Here is a 17,638-nt window from a genome sequence, read left to right as displayed (position 1 = left end):
TAGCTCAACTGAATGCTTAGTAATCTCTGCTTTTCACCAAGAATAATTTAAGAACAGCTTTTATTTTAAAGTCTGGAACAAGCAGAGGCCATCTCACGGAAGACTGAAGGTAAGATAGTCTCACTACTTAGTAAGATATTAAACTAGCACATACATCTAAGGACCTTTGTAGCCCAACAATCCCTCTATCTGGCTTTAAAAAACTGACAGCAAACAGCAGGCAATAAAGCTTAATATACACATATGTTGTCCACAGTATAGACTAATGAATATATAGCCTATACAGTAACAAACCACTCCGTACTAACTATGGTATAATCAATGAGCAGATCTTGTACATGCTAAGTTCTACAGTGATGTCACTGTAGGTAAATGGTTTCAAATAAACATTTCATTATTGGATAAACAAAACCATTCCTTATTCTGCCTCACCTAAAGAAAATGAAAACTACTGAAAAGTTACCTGACTGGGACTCAAGGTTCTCATTAGCACCAAGCAGCGGCGGAAGACTTTCTTCTGTAACTGAGTTGTGATAGCCCACAAGACTTGTAAAGTTTTGCATAAAGTCTTCAGTAGTTGCAACGACAATTCCATTGTCTGTATAACTGGAAACCATCTTGATATTCTTCTCTAAAAAAAGGAAATGTACATAAACTGACACCTGCTCTCAACAAAATCTTTTCCACCATATGTTAAAACTGACCCACTCCAGCACCTTTCCTGTAGCAGCAAGAGCATGCTCCTACCTGTTAGAAAGACTATGTGTCGCTGCTGTATGTTCTGAGCCTGAAGCCTAATAAGGCAGTCCATTTCTGGAGCATTTCGAGTTTGTGAATCACAACTGTGATAAGACAAAATCTCAACCAGATGTTTCTTCTGATACACATTCAGAAGAGTCAGCAGACTCAGAGCTTTCGTGTTCATTCTGGGAGAGTAAGCAGAGTTCAGAACCTGAATACTGGCAATTTTTTCTTAACAACCATTAAAAGTGGTGCATGCCTGTAATCCCAGCACTTGGGAGGCAGAGGCAGGTGGATTTCTGAGTTTGAGGCCAGCCTGGTCTACAGAGTGAGTTCCAGGACAGCCAGGACTGCACAGAGAAACCCTGTCTCGAAAACAACAACAACAAAAAAAAGTTGTTTAGCTTACTGTTTGGTGTAAGAATGTTGGTTAGGAGAGAAGAAAATGGGAATTGTGCATCTGACAAGCATGTTTTTTAAGGAGGGTCTTGTACTTTAGGCTAAAACCTGAATCTATTTACTATTTATTAAGTAAAATTTAGCTTTATTGATTTTAAACTTTAAGGACATAAAAGAACAAAAAAAAAGTTGCGCACAGTGGTCTAAAATTATATGACTTCAGGACGTGAACAGCCTAGGCTATACTGTATCTAGTATAGTATAGTATAGTATAGTATAACTCTTCCTAACAGAACACATGGCTTTTAAGCTATTTGTAATAATACTTAAAGGTAAAACCTGGTAAAGGCTATTAATTGTACATAAAGGAAGATGAGGGTCACATTACTAAGCCTGCAGAAAATATAAACCTTTGGGTCTTGGTATTATGCTCTATATGAAGTCAAGACTTAACCCTTCCTTGTTTCATAGGATGTAAAAAAGACAAAGGCTAAAACAGTATTAGGTAGGTATGGTATTGTACTTTTTTAATTCCAGTACTCAAAAGGCTATATATAACTGAACACTAGAATTAAACCTTGAATTTCCTGACGACTGTCACAGAATGTCAGTGGGTGTTAGTGACAATGAAAAACCTGTGACCTAGCACCAATTTTGATGGTATATGCCTATACAGCACTTTGGAAGCAGAGGCAGAAGGATTTGCTCATGACTTTGAGGCTAGTTTAGTCTACAAAGTAGATAGCAGCTGGCTGGAATTATACAGCAAGAGGTCTATCTCACAGGAAAAAAATTAACTTACAAAAAAAAAAAAAAAAAAATTGGGCACTAAAAAAAAAAAATGGCTCAGTGAGTAAGAGCACGTGCTCTTCACACATGAGGACCCAATTCACACCCCCAACACACACAGCTGGATGTGTCTACCATCCCAGCAAGGGAGAAGATAGGCTGTTCATGACAACTGCCTCACCAACTTGCCAGTGTAGCTTTTGTTCCAGGAACAGGCCCTCTGTCTTAAGTCAAGTTAAGGTGGAAAGAAAGAATAACGTCCTGCTCTGGCCTCTACATGCACAGGTTGAGTGTATTCCACATAAACATGCTCCACAAAGAAAAAAAAATATGACTTAGGAAATTCTCCCTGATAGAAATCTAATATACTTAATTAGATTATAAAGACAGCCCTACTAACCAGATACAGCATGCCAAACTTCCCATACTGTTTGTGGATCTTTGTAACTAGTACTCCAAGGAAGTAATTTCCAGACATGTTAGAAATCAAAGCATATATACATATGAATCTGTTCTAGTGGGATCTCGTCAGGGTGAGACCAATCCTTGACTATTTGGTTACGGTATCTAAAGTAATAAATTGCAATAGGGTCTAATTTGGAGGACAGATACAGATTAGTTTTTAAAGGAATGACTTTAAATATGTCATCTATAGCACAACCCTTCTCCCCAAGACTCAGAGAACTAATTATGTAAAACAGGGAGCAAAAATATCCTAAGAGCCAGATGTTGTGGGAAAACTGTATTTTAGACTTTAACAGGTCTGTTGCACTCAAGAATGTACAACAGCTAGAGTTGCTTACCCAAAACCTGCACAAAATCAAGCCAGTCAAAATTACAGCACAGGTGGGAAAGATACTGAGGAGGCTCCATCCCTAGGTAAGGAACAACTGGCAGCTGACAGGCATCTAGCACAGAAGTGTCAATTTTCTTGAACTAAATGTTAGCCCTGGTAGGATGGCTATGTTCCAGTGGGGAAAAAAAAAAAAGAGGACATGAATTTGAATATGGTAAGGGGGGAAAGCCCTGGGAAGAGTTGGATGAGGAGTGGGTATGACTAAAATACATTGTGTATGTATATTATAAAAGAGTCAATATTTGTAAAGGGCTTGAAATTGTAGCTCACAGTACATTTCCAGTCTAGCACCGTAAAAAAAAAGTAGGAAATTTTCAAATCCTTGTGTTCATGCAGATCACAAGCAATTCTAACTATATGAGGACTTCACCAAATTGTTTGTCAACAAGAATACCACTTCTTCCTTAAAGAGAGTATAATAATTCAGTATTACATCCATTTATTTTCTGTTGACATATGAAAACTTCATAATCCACAAATTTAGGAAAAAGAAAAAAAAGTTGTATGAACACAACGTTAAAAACCAACAATGATTCAATACTTTCTTACCTGCCCAGTTCCTTTAGTTTCTTCTGGAATTTACAGTGGATTTTCCATTGCCATTTCCCTTCTGGAGTACTAAGTTCTTCAAGGAATGTCAAAAAAATTTTAAGGCTCTCTGTTAGAGGCAATGAAATTCAGTTTTTAAAGTTAGTATTAAATATTTCTGGAAGAAGTGCTTGTTTGTATTTATACAGACCTATCTACTTTCCTATTTACCACAGACTTATCTTGCTCTGAGGGGAAACTTAAAACTAACAGCTACAAACAACCCAGTATCAATACCACTACCAGAGGAAGCCAAGTGCCACGGCAGGTAGTACAGACCAGATTTATATGAAAGCATTTATATATAAGATAGAGAAGATTTGTGAGGTAGCAGAGGCTCAGGAAAATACAGAAATAAGCCAGTTCCCCATGAATGGCACAATAAGCAATACATTTTTTTATCTCATAATTTTAATTTTCCATGAAAATCTAGGGCAACCACACCCAAGAAATCACGTACTAAAAATAATGTACTCATTCTTACCAATTGTGACAACCTCTAGATTTAGAATTGATTCATCAGACACAATAAAGCCACCAGATACAAATAACTCGTTGTATGTATGATTTTTAACATCATCCAGGCTATCAACACCAGCAAAACTAACACATGGGAGCTTCTTTAAAGTCACTAAGCCAGGCACCTGTTAAATACCAAACAAAACCAGAAATAAGATGGATAAATGAACTAATAAATATATTTTAGTATAGGCTTATCTAAGGATAAAGTCTTAAAAAAAATACTATTGCTCAGTATTGGAAAATCACACACTATTTTAAATATTACTTCACAGTATAAACTAGCATTTATAAACAGAATACTAAGGAGTTTACATTAGGCTGAAAACACAAAATGGATAAAATGCTAATATATCTCTAACCCATAACAGATTTCAATCCTAGGAGCCAGGTGTGGTGCTCATATCTGTATCACACCACTAGATAAAGAGGAAGAAGGATTAGGAGGGCAGCCTAGGCTACACAGTTGGAACCTTTCTAGGCTATACAGGATACTGTCTCAAAAAGATGAGACAGGAAGAAAGCCTAGAGTGCAAGAATAGTAGTAAGAGGCCAGTCTGAGGCAAGGTTTGTCTGCACATTCAAATACAGATTACAGTACCAAGAGTTAGCAGAACACTCCTTACCTCTACATTAAGAATCCTGCACAGCTTAACTAATCTGAATAGCAGGGAAGATTCCTAACATATAGTAACTTAAAAGTTTTACAAATACACAATTCTCACAAGCTGGCTCCTGGAAAGGTACTTAAGAATTTATCTTTATCTTAAAAACATAATCTTTGTTCTCAGAATTAACAATGAGATAGTTTTAGAAAACAAAATAGTGAACTGGACTTTATCTACCTTGTGAATGAAACCTGCAATGTCTTCATTTTGAATAATAATCAATAGTTTATCCAAGTTTGATCTTCTCTCCAAAAACTGATCCGGATGACACTCTGTATTTCCTAATTTGGTAAGATACTCCTGTAAAGAAAAACAACTAAGTCAACATTAACAAACTTTCTAGCAAACATCAATTTAACATGAAAAATGCAATGTAAGATGATAAGCTTTACCTAGGACACTATGAACTTTTACTTTAAAAGACCATAGAGGCCATTGTATCTACTCTTACGGTTTGGTTTGAATAGACATTCTCACAATGTTAGAAAGCATATTTAATAAAGCTTAATTGCTGTTATACTCCTGACCCACTTACCTCCACTATTACAGTAAACCCAGGATACCCCGACTGACTCCCAGCATGGGAAAGAGGACCTGATATTAGCTACTCCCTGTCTCCTGTTTGCTTTCATTAGGCTGGCTTAGCTAAATATTTGGGATATTATTATACTATTATAATACTTTTTCAGAGCACTGTATGACTGAAGATCATTTCATCTAAAACGTATTCATGTGACATTTTTCGTATGAGCAATGGTATTCACAACTAATTTTACCATTTCTGCCAAATTTATATCTTCAAACACAGCAGCCTCAACCACCTAGCATTTCTCTCAATGTTGGTAATATACTACTACCTTTCACAGGACGTGGATAGTAAGCCCTTGGGCTCCCTTGTACTTTGCCTCCTGGTGAAACCCTTAGCCCTGAAGAAAACTGTATGATCCTGGAGGGGACAGTCTTCATTCCACAGACATAGGAGATCAATTTTCTCAACTGTAGCAGAGCTGGTCAAATAGCATAATCAAAACCCAGGTTGCTTGACAAGTGGTTTACTACTCATCAAGACCACATTTTTGTATAGCCAGTATGAAGCACCATTTTTCCACAACGATTTTTGCCTTCAACTCTGAAATTTTTAGGAAGATCTCATATTACCTTAGTTTATTAATAAAAAGGTAAAATATCTGATAGGGCTGCTGGCAACTGTCATCTTTTTATATTAAAAAAAAACTTTGCCAGGCAGTGGTGGTGCACAACTGTAATCCCAGCACTTGGGGAAAGAGGCGCGCAGATTTCTGAGTTCGGGCCAGCCTGGTCTACAGAGTGAGTTCCAAGACAGCCAGGGCTACACAGAGAAACCCTGTCTCAAAAAAAACAAGAGACTAAAAACAAAAAATAAACTTCATAATTTATTCTGGATACTACTGTTTAACTGATATAGTAACAAAACAGTCTTAAGAAACATTTAAAATTTAAATTGTTATTAATAATTTTTTACCCTAACAGTTCCGCAAGAAAATTTCCAGTGATTACTGACTAAAAGAAAGTGCCCTGCTAGGAGCACCTCTGAAGCAGGGTCAGGTAGATCTCTTTAAGTTTGAGGCCAACCTGGTTTATATATGAGTTCCAGAATAGCCATGGTGAGACCCTCTTTAAAAGAACAAAAAATAATGTTCCAATCTAATTTTTTTATAAGATTTATATGCGATAATCTCTTACTCTATGTATATAATGATAACACACTATAATTCAAAACTCCATCCATAGAGAATTATGGTACCTATCTCTTCAATATAGATGTCACGTGGGTGTTTAACAATCCATCTTTAAAAAGGGAGAATTACACGGAACAAACACATCAGAACAGTGTTCAGCTTATCTCTTACCTACCACTATAACAACACATGGCTATGGGCTGCGTGCAGATTTCTCTGTTCGAAATGTTTCTAGAGTGTGGGGGAAAGTTAAGAAGCTCTACATTCAATCATACAGGATAATTATGTAAACAAGTCTCTTTTCATCTTTCTAACCAAACGAAAGAAGAGGACAATAGTGCTATGCATCCTTTTTCATTTCAATACTCTCTGTGTATTACCCAGGATACCACATCAAACAAGCTAACATGAGATACCTTATAAAAGATAAAAGGATTAAACATTTGTTATAAATTCTAAGTTTCTGAACTATTTTAAGTTATTTTTAATCCTTCTGCTTCCTCTAACAAAACAGGCAGAAACTTGTCACTGAAAATGGATTCCATAAGTAGGAACAAGTAGTTACTTCAAAACCCAAAGATCAAATACCAGAAATGGTATTCTATAATTCTGGGAACCTTTTGGGACCACCACATTTTTTCATCTTTTAAAGCTCTGACACAGCCGGGCGTGGTGGTGTATGTACGCCTTTAATCCCAGCACTCAGGAGGCAGAGGCAGGTGGATTTCTGAGTTCAAGGCCAGCCTGGTCTAAAAAGTGAGTTCCAGGACAGCCAGGGCTACACAGAGAAACCCTGTCTGAAAAAACCAAAAAACAAACAAACAAACAAACAAACTCTGACACGGTCAAGATATCAAAAATGACAAATAGGGAAGGAGAGATGGCATAGCAGGTAAGAACACTGACTGCTCTTCCAGTGGTCATGAGTTCAATTCCCAGCAACCACATGGTGGCTCACAACCATCTTTAATGGGATATGATGTCCTCTTCCGGTGTGTCTGAAGAGAGCAAAAGTATACTCACATACATAAAATAAATAAACCTTTAAAAAAAAAAAAAAGAAAAGAAATGACAAATAAATATATCATTATACCATTTCTGGACAGGTGTTTCCACTGGAATGGTATGAAATGAACACCAGAACTTAATTACCTCTCTGTAATTTTCCTTGTCATTCATAAAAAAAACAAGTAAACATGGCCTTATCTTAAATCTCTAAATCAAAAGCTAGCAAGATGGTTCTGCAGGTAAAAGTACTTGCTACCAAGCCTAACTACATGAGTTAATTATTCCCCAGGGCCTAATTAGGGATGAGAATTGATTCTCGCAAATTATCTTAGGACTTCCATACATGCACCATATAGTGCCCTATAATAGTAATAATAATAATAATAACTTTTAAATGTTTTTTTTTAAATTAAAGTAAACTTACAGTGTGATCAGAGGTTTCTTATCCCCATGAGAGTGGGGAATCAAACTTACTTAGCTACAGCCCCAGGAGGCCCTTATACTTATATATCCAAACAATTTAAAATTAAACAAACAAACAAAAAAAGTCTGATACCACAATACTGAGATCATAGGTTCTATGTTTAGTTCAATGCACTGCTATTATTCAATTATGAATTACTAAATTCAGAAAGTATATTATGGCCACCTTTAAAATTCAATTTTGCAGAGTTCAGACCATTGAGTATATATAGCAGTATGATTACCTTCTCATTAGTTACCTTTATTTCTTTGCAAAGCACACTCTCCTCTTCTTCGTGAATGTAAAACTTCACAGTATTTTTCTGGACGTCTTTCATGATTTTAACCAAACTATTAAATACTTCAGGTTCTAACTGGCTTATAAAATTTGAAAGTGCTGGTTGTGCAGAAATGGTTATATCACTGGGTGATTTTGTTATTTCTTTTTCTGTGGGTTCCAGGACTGTATCACCAGGTACAGTGTGATCAGAAGTCAACATTAACTCTTTGCAATGGTGTGGCCGATTCATTTCTACTTCCACTGAAGAGGAATACTGTTCATTAGAGTTGTTATCTTTTAAATGTTCAGAACAGAGCGGCTCAAAAAGTTCTTTAGCACTGAAGTCACTTGAGGAAATTGACACAACACGCCTTCCCAGAGAAGCCAATGCTGCTGCAGCATGGGAATGATTAGCGCTAACTGCTGGCGGCAAACTCACACCCTTAGCTGATGCTGTAATAACAACAGTATTTAGTTTTTCATGCAAACCATCTACAAATTCCTCAACACCAGCTTTAGAAGTATTAGAATGTATGAACTCAGAAAGGCGATTCATCTTCTCTTGTGCTGAAAAGATAGGTGTGGAAATTGCACTAACATATGAAACATTCTTCTCCTTCAAAATCTCTTCTACCTTCCTAGAGAAAAGATGGAACTCTCCTAACACTGTATTTTCTGTAATCTCGCTCACTCTAGGAAGCTCTGCTGCTGGCACACACTGCTCTTCCACTGCCATCGCCTGACCTGCTGTTACAGTGTCCTCCTCGGTAGTGCCTTTTAGAGTGTCTGTAGACGGAGAGGATGGGAACTGGTAATCACAGCTTCTTTCTCTATTGATGACCCGGGGATCATTAGGAAAGGCCTCCACTGGTGGCAGGCACACCAGCTGTTCTCCTGGTGATTTCATTCCTATACAAGAAGAGTTTATTAAAAGAGCAATCCAAATGAGTAGCATTAAAAAAAAAAAACAAAAAAACTCAGTTAAAAACACGTCAGCTCAGGTATATATTTAAAAATATCCACTGCAAAGTAAATTTAATACCTCAATAAACTGTGTAAACCCTATGTCCTATCTGCTCTACTTATAGGCTACGCTTTGGATTTCAGTAACAGCACTGAAAGGTTCTTCCAAGTGTTCTAAAGTGCCTCTTTTTAAAAAGGTTTATTTAATCCCAGCACTTGGGAGGCAGAGGCAGGTTGATTTCTGGGTTTGAGGCCAGCCTGGTCTACAAAGTGAGTTCCAGGACAGCCAGGGCTACACAGAGAAACCCTGTCTCGAATAACCAAAAAAAAAAAAAAAGTTTAAAAACAACAAAAACAAAAACAAAAACAAAACCCCACCAGCGCCTGACTGGCATAAACAAATGGTAAGTCACTTCTACTTTTTGTTTTCCTACCATTCTATCCACCTGATATTAGCAAACTATTACACTGCTATATTGCACACCCAATCAAGACAGTGACATGTCAGTGTAAGAATGAGTCTAAGGCAACTGGAAGAAAGCCCAACAGAAATATTGCAGCATTTAACATCTTAGAAAATTAACTACCTATTTTTAGGCTGGCCCTCACATGTAGGTTGGCTAACGGATCAGACTCATTCTGTCAGGAAAGAAAGGCTCAACAAAAAAGGAATTGACCATATTTCACAACTGCATTGAGTAGTACCTTTGATAATGCCCTCAAGTATTGGCATTTAATTTGAAGTAATTCCATAAGAAACAGTACAGCTACCAGGAATCTTAGATTACAAAGTCTTTGTTTAACCCAACAGTAATGAGACTACAACTTCTGATGAGATCATACTGTTGTTTTCTCCACAAACCTTAAATTTAAAAATGATTAAGTTTTTAACACTACTTTTCAAAACAAGCACCCCAAGTCTGTTTTTAAATATAAGAGGAAACTATATTTAACATTAATTCATAGTAGTATAGTTTTAGAAATAAGTCAAGATCTTTGCCTAAAAATTTATCAACACAATTATAAGATTGAAAAATGAAAAACAATTTCCTTAAGTCTTAGCTAACATGATTTCCTAATATATCACTACTGTAATATAGAAAATGGTGACTCTAAATCAGAAAGTACATTTATAAATTTTCAAACCTATAGTACCTACAGTGAATTTACAATCCAAGTTTATGCTCAGATGTAGCTGTGCATTCTTTCTACAAAAAAAATTCCATTTTTATTATCCCCATACTTGCACTTTTTTCAATGTCATTACCACTGCATTCAGTTACTGCAAAAACACTTACAGAGCAAGAACAGCAGGTACAAATGTCTAAACAAGAAAGTAAAATACCCAATATGTCAACAATTAAAACTATATGAAATATAAAGCTCAAGTTCTTTAAGACTGAGAAATACTGAATGTTCTACACTTTAACTTACAAATGTAGTTTAAAATGCATATAAAATATATAGACAGATATATAAGAAGTTGGTAACCAATGATTGACCTATTGAGGGCAAAGTAAACATACTTCTTTTTGTTGTTGTTGTTGTTGTTTAACACACACTCCCAATTCCCTTTTGTTTTTATGAGGTGGGGTCAGGGTAGCTTTGAACTCATAAATATTCCTGCCCCAGCGTCCTGAGTACTAGATAAACTGAGAGCAACTATTTTGATTAAAATAATAAAAGTTTTTAAAATATAGGTAGTTTTCAATACATTTATTTCATGACAATATACTTGTCTTTAACGTATGTTTGAAATAAGAGCTAGGCTTAAGCCATCATACCACTGGGGGTGGGGGGACATTATCAAGATATGAGTTTTAAGCATCTTTTTTTAAAAAATTAAATGTAACTTAAACACCTATGTAAAATTTTCCATATTAAGAATTTCTAGGGGCAAGCCAGGAATGGAGCACACATCTTTAATCTTAGCACTTGGGAGGCAGAGGTAGGCAAATCTGTGAGTTCAAGGCCAGCCTAATCTGCACACCTAGTTCAAAGACAGGTTACACTGGGAAACCCTTAGTAGTAACAATAATAATAACTTTATTTTAACAATTTTAGAGGGATAATCAGTGGGGAAAGGCACCTATTATGCAAACATTAGGACCACAGTTCAAATCTCCAGGAAAAAATGTTAAAGGCTAGGTATGGATGCACATGCCTGTTACACTGTGGGGTTGAGAGAGGGGAACCTCAGGGACTTGCTGGCAAACCAGACTAACTTAAAGGGCAAGCTTCTGGTTCAGTGAAGACCCTGTCTTTAAAGCAATAAAGAAACCAATGTTTTCCTCTGGCCTCCATATATATGTATTCACATCTAAAATAGTCAAATGTACTCCTCATACCCAATACACACCCACAAGTCACTTTATTAAATAAAGCAAAATAAATTTCTTTAAATTATGAATAAACATCATTCAATTTTATTTTAAATAAATTACTCCAAATGATTTTAAGAACATGTTTTAAAAAGCTCATCTTTATCAATTAAAAGCACATCTTCATCAATAAATGATTTAACAGAGGTCAATGTCTATAATGCCTGTTATTTTACTGATTGTTGACAACGTGTTGACAAAGTACCAGTCATGTGACTTTTAACATGTGAAGAGAATGCATTATTTCTCATACGACAATATCCCTTAGATCTAACTTTCATAAAAAATATAAATACAGTGTCCCAAGGAAAAGAAACGCGTATGTCTAAAGAACATTATTAAGTTCAAACAAGGTAACTGTTTCTTCTACAAAGAATTACTGGCAATACACAGCATAGATGAAACCTTGACATAAAGTTGAATGAAAGAGCCAAACAGGCATGAGTGGATTCAACTTATCAAGACAAAAAATTAAAATATGGTAAAGAAAGTGAGATTAGTGGCCATCAATTGTGAATGGAGATATCATGACACAAGAAAATATAGAAGAAAATACAGAAGGGTCCTGGGACTGTTGTACATCTTGTCTTGGGTAGCAGTCATACAGTTTATACCTATATGAGCATTACTGAGCATTTGTGTACTTTATTACATCATGTATTTTCAAAAATAAGTCATCTTTCCAAAGAGATAAAGATCTTCTTGAAGAAAATTATGAGAAGAGTTAGTTTATAAAGAAAGCTTTACTTATAAATTAAAAAAACCTCAGACTTCTCTAAAACGTCTTACAACAAAACATCATGTAACTTTCTTCCTAAATTAAAATAACAAAAAGGCCCATAGGATTTCTTAAAGAGTAAGGTATTAAAACAAATGGAAACATTTAAATAGATCACTATCAATCTCAGTCAAGAAAATGCCACAAACACACACAATGAAGTAGAACTGAGTTCAGTCAAACAAGGGAGACTATCTATCATCTTTGTATCTACTGCAAGTAGCTAATCAGTATTCCTTTTGCTACTGGAAATGGTATTCAATCTCATAAACCATCTGTAGGAGTTAGCTTTACACTTAAAAAGTAGGCCAAAAAATTTTCAAGATTATCAACAGAGTATGAAAAGGAAAAGAAATGGTTTTTACATTCTGTTATTAAAAATAAAGATTGGAGCCGGGTGAGGTGGTGCACGCCTTTAATCCCAGCACTCGGGAGGCAGAGGCAGGTGGATTTCTGAGTTCGAGGCCAGCCTGGTCTACAAAGTGAGCTCCAGGACAGCCAGGGCTACACAGAGAAACCCTGTCTCGAAAAAACAAAAAAAATAAAAAATAAAAAAAATAAAGATTGGCTCTTATAGACTATCTGAAGAAACACATTAAGAAAAACATTTTCATTTTCCTAAGTCACCCGATCAGATAGACAAGAACACAGATTATGTGTGTAACAAAAACATGTGATACAATTAAGTGAATAATTTAAAAATAATAGTTAAGAAATCTTGCCTAGATTTCTCTGTATGGAGCACAAAGTCAATCCATGCCCTACTTGAAGAACCAGAATGCAACTAGCAATTCCGAAGAAGGGCACATTGGGAAGAAAAGCAAAGTGGGCCTTCTCACCTGGTGTTTGTTTCTCACCATGTTTCCCATGCTGGTCTTCTGGGCTTCCTGCATTCCCTCCTGAGGAAAGCATCCATTAGATTTGTAGTCTCTCTTCAGATACCAGTGACGCCCATTAGGCACCTTTCAGACAACCACAAATGCTAACAAAGGAATATTCCTTTTTTTGCCTAAACATTTTTGATAGGTCATTTGGAAATGGGAAGTTGTTTCCCTTTCCACTCAGGTGATGTCGAAGATCAACAGCTATATTCCTTCTTAAGCAACTCAACAACAATTATGAAGGTGTTTAAATGCAGAAAGATTAAGATAACCACCACCTACAAACTATTTTCTATTTGATTTTCAAGTATCACTATGCCTCCAATTTCATAAAAGAGTAGTAATTCCCTCTCTAGCATCAGGTCTAGGGTCTCTTGCCTTCTCCAGTAAGGTATGAAGTACAGAGGTATGAAGTGCTGAAGCCCACGGAAACTCATCGAGTTTTAGAAATTCTTCTCAGACTCCCTATAGGTCTCATAGATTGTAGGTCACAAGCCATTTACTTTTCAGCAAGTCATTCTTCCTTCGATTTCTTTCCAAAAGCTAAATAAAGGTACAGGAATAGAAAAGATGTGCCCAGAAAACAATTCCAAATATATTGAACTAGCAAACATGAATAAGAAGTTGGAATATTAAGAGCATGTAGTGTGTGTGCATGGACAAGAAAAAATATTACAAATGACAATCTTTCAACAACTGTCAACCACCAGGGGTTCGATAGCTTTAGTTGGTTATTTGCATTTGGTCTTTTCAGGCTGTGCTCCAGAATCAATCACTAGGAAACCAACCTTCCTTCACACAGATGAGCCTCAACATGACCATACTCTAGATAACAGAGAGCTTGTTGAAGTAAAGTTTAGGTTAGTGAGTTGAAAAGTAATGGCTACCCAAACAGCATCACTTCATTCCAACACCTCCTTCTCCAAATTGCTGTCAACAGTTTTCAATTGATAATATCCCGCTCAAGTCCACAAGAGTAACTATGCCCTAAATAATCCCTATGTTAATAGACCCCTTTGCAGATACTTGCTTATGTCAATAAAGAATAGTGATACGCAATATATTGTTCAAAATAAAGACTCACGGCAGAGCCAAGTAAGATAGGTACCTCATGACCCAAGACTGGAATCTAGAAAAGATGAAACTCTCCGAGAAACTGGTCCTTAAGTAAAAGGAAGCAAACCTATCACCAAATGAGTTACTGCTCCTTACCTGTAATTGGAATCAATTTCCAATGTATTTCTGTCTCTTCATCATCATTTGACTTAGAATGTTGTCTAAGGAATCCATGCTCAATAGAAACCGTGGGACAGAGACTGCACCCTTCAAAATTATTGACATTAATTAAATTCGGATCCTAGAAATAAAAGTACATACATTTAATAGTTTTCCTTTTAATTTTAATGTCGAGACCATACTACTTCCTCACAGCAGATGTTCAAACTTCAGACTACATGTTACAAATGAGTAAAAGCAACATGGTAAGGTTGTAATACTCTAGCTTCACATTAAAATATATTTTGCCAAAGCCAGAAATAATAGTGTTTGCCTATAATCAGGATCAAAAGGCAAAGCAGAATGATCAAAAGTATGATCATATAATGATCAACCATATAATGAGTTATAGGCAAGCCACAGGTTCAGAGTAAAACCCTGTCATAAACAAACACACACTTCCTTCCAATAAATGAACAAAATAAACAATATATATTATCCTTAAAGGTTATCTGGAGCCTGGCAAGATGGCTTTGTGGATAAAGGCACTTGCCACCAAGCCTGGTGACCTGAAGGAGCTTTCTTCAGGATTCACACAATGAAAAAAAAAAAAAAAACAGCATGAAATTTCAAGTTATCCTCTGAATGTCACACATATACACAAAATTAAAATACAGTTTAAAAAAAAAAGGTTATAAAAAGATTATTTTAGAGCTAGAGAGAGGGTTTAGCAATAAAGGACTTCTCACAGAAGACAAGGGTTCAATTCCCAGCACCCACACAGCAGCTCACAACATCTTAATTCTAGTTATTCCAAAGGATCTGACAGTTCTACTGCTCTCAGAGTGCACCAGGGGGGCATGTGGTACATATATCGACATGTAGGCAAAACACTCATATGAATAAAATAAATAAATAAGTCTTTAAAGTAATACATACAATGTAAAACTGGTGTTGATTTAAAGCAGTTAACTGGTAAACTCTTATATTTTAAATTTTATATGCAATATCTTTCTTATTGTAATTAAAAAATACCAACAGACAGTGCTTAAATAAGTAGGAATAAATGCTATAGTTACACAAACAGGAAGCAGGCAATGCTTGGCCCACACTCTCATTAAATACACTGAGAAATACTAACAGTACAACTTAACATTTCACTGCCTACCACATAAACCTCCTACCACCAGCTTCTCCTTAGGATATCCACAAACTACATACAGAAAGGCTGAGACATGCATACATAACTTTTTTTCAAAGGCACAAGAATAAATTAGCTATGAACTCTTAAGAATATAGTGCATCTTGTATTATTCCTCAATGATTCAGCTACTCGTTTAAGAAAGACTAATACAGGAAATGATTTGTCTACAAAGCACAAACCATACACAACAAACTCAATTCCTTAGTAAGCAAAACTAAGAATTACCTCAAAGATAATTCCAAAGGCTATCTATTCATTTGTATTTGCACAATACAGAACACCTAACTTAGAACACTATGTAACAAAGTTAAGTTGCTTCATCTAACTCATCTTGATTCTGTTAAAGCACGAAACAGCCAGGATCTCTAGGACTTGTTTCTTTACAAAACAGTATAAAATTAACTCCTGCTATGCTAATCTGACAATCTAGTCCTAGTTTTAGGGTAATAGTTAAACTTTAGATTATATAAAGCACACAAGCATATAGGAAACAATTACTTCAGTATTTACCCTTTTTTCAACAAGAGTAGCTTAGAATCCCCCTCCGGACAAACACCTCTACTTAGGAGTATGCCTTTGTTCTTTTGGGAAGGAAAATGCACTCCCTGAAGTACACCTAAACCCTCTTGAGGACACACAATAGCTAGTAGGCTGTTTACACTTTACAATGTAGCTTATGGTTAATGCCTACCTCACTGCTAGACAGAAGAGGAGGATACTTTACAGATGCTGCATCCACTTCTAGCAATGGGCTCTGAGCATCCTTAAAATGCACATTTTCAATTTTTGTACAAGCAGGCTGCTCAGATTCTTTTTTATCTAAAGTAGAGTTCAACTCATAATCACATTTTTGCTTCAGCTCTTCATAGGCACCACTACTACTCAATCCTAAAGCCTTGTTGACTGTCTCGGTCAGGAATCCGTCTGAGTGTCGTGCATTTGCTAGTGCTTCCGATAGCCAATTATAAAGCTTGTGGATGTCCCCAGTGTTCCCGGAATCTTCCTGCTGCACTCTCAAGTTAGGATCCTGTCCAAGTAAGCCAATGGACTGTGGAGATTCTGAGGAAAACAAAGAAAAGTTCTCTTCTATTTTAAAAGCCAGTATACTCAATCTATGACAGGATAACAAAATGTAATATATTATAAAAATCAAATGTAACTTAAAAGTCACTTGTAAGACATTTATGGATAGGGACTAAATGTATTTATGACCTTTACTGTAACTGTTTCTGAAAATCTGAAGAACATGGAAGAGCAATAATCATGGCCAGACCCTTATTACTCTGAAAGAGTCTTGAAAAGCCAAATACTGAAAATGAAATTTATCTTAAGTTAAAACAGAGAGGATTCTGAAATGATTAAGGAAATCTAAAAACCAGGAAGGTCACAAAAGAGCTAAGACATAGACACTGAAAGTAAAAAGACCTAAATCAAATTTTCAAAAAGCCTTGAAAGTTACATAAAACAGCAGCACAGTCAAATAGAACTTTCTGTAATGGTTAAGCGTTCCTTTCTTTATGTTCTAATATAGTTGTACAGCTGGTGAAATGTATTTTTATTTCATCTTAATTAATTTAAAATTAGAAGATATCACGTAACGACTACCACATAGATAATTCAGAATTAAAAATAAAGGTTCCACGTCTGGTGACATACACCTGTCCCAAATACTTGGGAAGCCAAGGCAAGAGGATAAGAAGTTGGACTAAGGAATGAGTTAAAAGCCAATCTGGGTAACTTAGTGGAAATTGCTTCAAAAAAAGAGAAGTGATTTGATGAGCGCTTATCTAGCATGAGCAAGGCTTTTGGTTCAATCAGAGCATAAAAGTAAATAATAAAGCAAGGACATTAATCTGTCCAACCTAGTACGAAACAAACGCATTAGAAAAGCAGAGAAGTAAAACTGTCCAATAAACAATGGAAGAATGTGAATTACTACAGCAAAGATTCCTGAACACAAAACTTCAAACTCGCATTTCATGCTTCTAAACTAGCCAGTATAAAATTGTTAAAACACTATGTGAATATTTAACTTACTTGGAATACTTAAATACATTATGACAAAGCTCTCATTTCTATCAACTGAAAAGTACACAACAAAGCAACAACAGGAATTGTATGCCTGAATAGAAGAAATTTAATTTTAATTTATAAGGGTCCATTCATTAAGCAATAGCCTAAAATAATC

General features: G+C 35.9%; 1 protein-coding gene across 6 annotated transcripts in view; it reads right to left on the bottom strand.

Annotated features, from left to right (window-relative positions):
- Positions 1-17,638, bottom strand: part of Tasor (transcription activation suppressor) — a 59,882-nt gene that overhangs the window by 3,001 nt on the left and 39,243 nt on the right. For 2 of the 6 annotated variants that reach the window (NM_028945.2, NM_001114879.2), the window contains exons 15-23: positions 16,142-16,509; positions 14,244-14,388; positions 12,990-13,049; positions 8,009-8,937; positions 4,738-4,860; positions 3,858-4,017; positions 3,335-3,443; positions 748-926; positions 464-631 (exon numbers count right to left, since the gene is read on the bottom strand). In NM_028945.2, the coding sequence (NP_083221.1) occupies positions 464-631; positions 748-926; positions 3,335-3,443; positions 3,858-4,017; positions 4,738-4,860; positions 8,009-8,937; positions 12,990-13,049; positions 14,244-14,388; positions 16,142-16,509 (2,241 nt within the window). The remainder of the gene's footprint in view (positions 1-463; positions 632-747; positions 927-3,334; positions 3,444-3,857; positions 4,018-4,737; positions 4,861-8,008; positions 8,938-12,989; positions 13,050-14,243; positions 14,389-16,141; positions 16,510-17,638) is intronic. The other 4 variants (XR_383158.4, XR_383159.4, XM_017315961.2 and 1 more) reach the window with 2 other exon arrangements.

The sequence above is a fragment of the Mus musculus genome, chromosome 14 (genome assembly GCF_000001635.26).
Source record: "Mus musculus strain C57BL/6J chromosome 14, GRCm38.p6 C57BL/6J".
NCBI classification, from domain to species: domain Eukaryota; kingdom Metazoa; phylum Chordata; class Mammalia; order Rodentia; family Muridae; genus Mus; species Mus musculus.
Note: the sequence above shows the minus strand (reverse complement) of the source record. Positions and strands in the feature narration are given on the sequence as shown.